This window comes from Galeopterus variegatus, unplaced genomic scaffold, assembly GCF_000696425.1.
Source record: "Galeopterus variegatus unplaced genomic scaffold, G_variegatus-3.0.2 Scaffold7115, whole genome shotgun sequence".
NCBI lineage: Eukaryota > Metazoa > Chordata > Mammalia > Dermoptera > Cynocephalidae > Galeopterus > Galeopterus variegatus.
Genome location: NW_007733226.1, coordinates 80,109 through 85,524, shown reverse-complemented (window position 1 = coordinate 85,524; position 5,416 = coordinate 80,109). Strand labels below are relative to the sequence as shown.

At 38.3% G+C, this 5,416-nt stretch overlaps 1 protein-coding gene across 1 annotated transcript in view; it reads left to right on the top strand.

The window, feature by feature from the left end:
* LOC103607095 (inaD-like protein) overlaps nt 1–5,416 on the top strand; it is a gene marked incomplete at its 5' end in the record, with an annotated part of 97,754 nt that overhangs the window by 17,152 nt on the left and 75,186 nt on the right. The window contains one exon of the mRNA XM_008591646.1: nt 1,148–1,240. Within this exon, the coding sequence (XP_008589868.1) occupies nt 1,148–1,240 (93 nt within the window). The remainder of the gene's footprint in view (nt 1–1,147; nt 1,241–5,416) is intronic.

Here is a 5,416-nt window from a genome sequence, read left to right as displayed (position 1 = left end):
GTGGTGCTGATAACACCAAGGTCCAGGGTTCAATCCCTGTACCCGCCAGATGCCAAAAAAAAATACATAAAATAAAAATCCAGATAAGTACAACATAGATACTCCATTTATTATCCTTATTCTCCCTTATGTATCCCCCAAAAGTAAAGAAATCTCTAGTTAATTAACCATAACATTTAATACGTCATAATTCAATTAAGGAGATGCCTAATGTGTTTTGGAATTTTAATTTTAATGGGGCTTATTATTACCAGATGCCTCATTTATATTAAAACCATATTTTTAGGATTCTACAGGAAAAAAAATAAAAAAATCAGGAAAACAAGTACTCAATTCATTCATTGGTTCAACCAGTGTTTGGCAAGTGGTTTCCATGTGCCAAGCATGGTGCTAAGTACTTGATTTCAGAAATAAGCAAGATTACTTGTTGTACAGAAAATAAGCAACTGTCTGAGTGTGAAGGTTTTGGCTGGAGGTAACAAAATAGCTACCTCAAACTGGCTGGAACAATAAGGAAATATATCAGTTCTCACTAGTTGGTGGCTCAGGATAAGGCTGGCCTCCAGGATGGCTCCATCCAGTGGCCAAGTTTTGCCATCGGAGAAGTAGTTCTTTCCTTTGCTTTGACTCTTAAGATGAAGTGTCAGCTTCATCCTAAGGCTGGTTCTCTCATTGTTGTGGGATGGCTGTCCACAGCAATTTGAGCTTCATGCTTCCTTATTAATTTGGGAGGTATGGGGACTTCTTGTGGCTCTCTTAAGATTAAGGAAGAACTTTTTCTCAATTCTCCAGCAAGCCTCTTTGTGTATCATTGACCAGAACTGACAAAATCCATTCCTGACATACCATTCCTGATAAAATTGTTGGCATTCTTTTATGGGACTAACCTTAGGTAATCAGGCCTATGCCTGGAACAGAGTAGGGACCAGCTTTCCGTAAGGCATATGTGTGAGCAGCAGGGATGTATACTGGAAAAAAAATAAAAATGGCCTTTTGCTAGAAAGGAAGAAAACAGGAATGGCTTCTGTAGAGGAAATAACACCCACTACAATGATAAAACAAGCAACCGCGACTGAGTATCTGTATAGTTTGGGGCAGTGTGAGTGAAAAATGACATCTTTGCTGTTTTCTTTTTAATGTCCCATAGGATCAGAGTGGCACCAAACCTGTTAGTTGTGAGGAAGATGGCAGTTTTGAAGTTGGTGTTAAACAATGGCCTGAAAGTGAAAGCTCCAAACTGGTGAGAATCCTGGGTATTTTTCATCCTGTGTCTGTTTTAGGAATGTATTATTTATTTCGTATCACTTCAGAAAAGACCATCTGTTGTGTTTGCTTCTCTAGCATCCTTGATCTTAGAGACAGGAGAAGCTATTCCACATAGTGAGTGACCATTCACTCCGAAGAACAGCATCTCCCCTACTTTCATCACACCTGAATTGTGCTGTCTGGAACTGAAGAAGCAGCCTGTCCTTTCAATCTGGTTTAATACTGGATTTTTATAAGGCCACAGCTGTGCTGAGTTAGTCCTAGAAGCACAGGAAGAGATGTTAAATTTATTCCATTAATTCGAAGTAAAAGATATTTGAACTCACCCAGGGGCTAGGCATCAGAAGACAGGCAGTTTTAGAGACCACTCCCTCCTTATGAAGCCTGTTTGATATTTTGTTATTAAATAATTATTGAACAGGTACTGCATGCCAGGACTGCTTTGTGCTGCATTCATTTTCTTATCTTTCATTTTCCTACGCTTAAGGAAACAGAGTTAGAGAAGTTAACTAACTTGCCAAAGACACAGGCTAGTATGTGGCAAACCAGGTGTATGATCCCTATTCTGTCCTATTCCCACGCCTTTGCTCATAATCTCCTTTCTGTTTTGAAGGCCAGCACTTCCAGGGTCAGACTACAGATGCTAGCAAGAAATTTGGGCTTTTTTTCCTCCATTTTTCAAAATGCTTTACAAATCTCAAAGAATTAACTTAGGAGTGTCTGACTGATTTTATGACAGCCGGAATTGTTCTTTTTATTTCAGGGAGTTTGAGAAATCATCCATTTATCTTCTTGGAACTTTTATATAATATACATTGGCACTGCCTTAGATTCTATATCCTAGAAAGTGAACTGATTCTTTCAGGCTGTAGGGAAAGGACATTTCAGCAGGTGTGGAAATTGTAACAGGCCACTCTTGGACAAACCCCACATGGAACCTGAGACCCCTCGTATCGAGAATAGTGGGAGTAACAAATTATGGCGATTGTTCTTGAACAAGGTGTCCCAAGGTTACACTGTTCCCTTCCCAAAAGATAGACTGCATCTTTGTACCAAAGGGGAATGAGTAACATACATTTCAAACTGAAACCCCTTCGTGTGAAAATAAACTCTCTTGTTCTTTTCAACACTGTGTCTCCACAGATAGGTTAGGGAAAAGTCTTTTAAAGCAACAGGATTTTGTAAGTAGGGGCCCCCAGTGACATCCAAGGAAGAAATGGTAAAAAGCGTGACAATACTCCCTTGCTTGCTAGAGGAGTCTGATAGTCCCAACGAGGCTCACATGTAAGCTGCAGGCAAAAGCTGTCCATCATCCACCCCTGGTTCCCAAGTAGCAGCACCAGTGATGGGCTACAAGTGTCAGGACAATTGAAGAGGCAGAAGACCTGAAGGACTGAGGGTCATTTTTAGATGTTGTTTCATACTGCATTTCACCAAGAATAACAGGCTTCTGCAAACCCACTGACTAGTGTCTCTCTTTCTTCCCTTTGTTTTCTCACCTCCCCACCTTCCTCTCTTTTTGGTATCCTACAGTTTCTTTGTAACTCTTTCCAGTAGAATCTATGCATGGTCTAGTTGAGAGAGGAAAGATAGCCCAAATTTGGACAACTTTCACAGCATAAATATAAATGGCCGAGCATCAAGTGAAGAGTGTAGTCTTGGGCAAGTCACTAGACCTCACCAAGCCTCAGTTTCTTCATCTGAAGAATGGCAGTAAGCAGGATGTTTTGAGGAAACAAATGGGCTGTAAAGTATAAATCACATAGAAGAGTATAAGGCAAGTAGTTGGTGGCTTAGTAAGTGCATTCATTCATTCAACAAATGTTTGCCAAATGCTACTGCTTTTGAGGAAACAAATGGGCTGTAAAGTATAAATCACATAGAAGAGTATAAGGCAAGTAGTTAGTGGCTTAGTAAGTGCATTCATTCATTCAACAAATGTTTGCCAAATGCTACTGCGTTCCAGGCACTGGAGGTACAACAGTGAACAAAATGTCCAAAAATGCCTTCTCTCATAAGACTCATTCTAGAGTGGGAGGGGGAAGGGGGACAGATAATTCATAAGTTAGCAAAGTATCAGATTGAATTATATGAAATTGCCATTTTGGTAAGTAAAAATTTCATATGGATCAATCTGATATATACATAAGTATTGTCTTGTAAGAAAGTATTAATAACTTCATCATCACTAGTCATTATTTGACTGTTTCTATTATAAGATAGGGGCAAGCCACCCTGCATTGCTGCAACATCCTAGGGTTGTTGCCGGATGTACCTTGTGGGAGGCCAATATGTGATCTGTATGGGTCTTGACTATTTTATGCTTAGTTTATGTCAAGACAGTTGGAAACAGTAAGTTCTAACCCTCTGAACATTTCTTATTTGTGTCCTGTGGGAGCAAATGCCTCATCGGGCACTGTGCTGGACCCTGCAGGAATGACCAAGAGAAAAACACAGACCTTGCCCTTAAGAATATTATTCTCTATCACCAGCCAGGATAGTAGAATTTGTATCTGGAGAATCACACCAGGTAGAAATGTATTAGGGAGAGAAAATATGTTATAGGAGTTCAAGGGAAGAAGGAAAACCATCTCATACAGGGATTAGAGAAGATTTCTTTGAATAATAGCCTTTAAGGCGAACCTTTAAAGATAAGAAGACAATTGACTGCTGAGGTTGGCATAAATTAGAGATTTACCAGATGAATCAAATAGTGTGGATTATGGAGTATCAAGTAGAGATTGGTTTTTTGTAGGGTGACAATGGGCAATAGGATTTGAACAGTGGAACCACAGAACCTAAGGGACTGTATTCTACCTATGAGTTATAGATTAATTCTTTTCTCTTATGCCCAGTGCTCAATAAATGTCACTTGATAGCTAGATGGATACATGTATACAGAAGGTACTACCTGAGAGAAACTATACCCCAAAGAGCTATTAAATTACTTTTCCAAGGTTACTTGTTATTTTCAGAGCTAAGACTAAGCCATGGGTCTATGCATACTCCAGTGCTATTTCCACCATTCAGTTGTGGTTGGCATTGGTCCATATCTCAGTAGCCCCCAGATACACAGCCAAGGAGTTTAAAATAACTTCAGAAGGTATTGCATTTCTCTAAAATATTTTTAAAGGGAAAATAACTTGTTTGTAGATCAGATGATGGTTCATGAAACATAGATGCCAATTGTGAGAGACTGGAGGCAGGAAAGTGTCTGGAATCTATTTCAGAAGTCTAGGTGAGAGCCTGTTAAGACTATTTTTTAAGCCTGTGGAAAAGAACTTTTAAAAAACTATTTGTACAGAGCTTTGCAATTTTCAAAACAATGTTTCATCTATTATCTCATTAGCTTAACATTTTTTAATATCTCAATTTTTTCTAAAATGATGTCTAGTTGGCTCATGATCTTACTCAATTTTATCTCCAAAATAATGGTCTATAAAAAGTAGGGCAGGAATTATTTATCCAAGATTTATAGATGAGACCTTAATGTGCTCAGTGAAAAATCACAACTAGAACTTGGAAAAGCTGGGACTCATTCTGAAAGGTCCTTGACTCCCTGCTGACATAGAAGTTCACGAATCCTGAAAATAATTACAGATGGTCCCTGACTTACAATGGTTCAACTTATGACTTTTCTAGTTTAGGATAGTGTGAAAATGAAGCACATTCTGTAGAAACCATATTTTGAGTACCCATGCAACCATTCTATTATTAACTTTCAGTACAGTATTCAACAAATTATATGATATATTCAATACTTTATTATAAAATAGACTTTGGTTAGATGATTTTGCCCAACTGTAGGCAAGTGTTAAGTGTTCTGTGCATATTTAAGGTAAGGTAGGCTAGGCTATGATGTTTGGTAGGTTAGGTGTATTAAATGCATTTTGGACTTAAGAAATTTATAACTTACAATGGGTTTATTGAGATTTAACCCCATCATAAGTTGGGGAACATCTGTGTTTTAATCTTTTGGGTATGAACCTATGTTTTTGTAATGTTTGGAATATCTGTGTTCATATAATATACTTTTGAAGCAGTATAACTAAATTATTAAAAGTGTAAACACTGGAGCCAGATAACTTGGATTCAAATCCTGTTTTTACCATTTACTAACAGTACAACCGTAGGGAAATGACTTAACCTG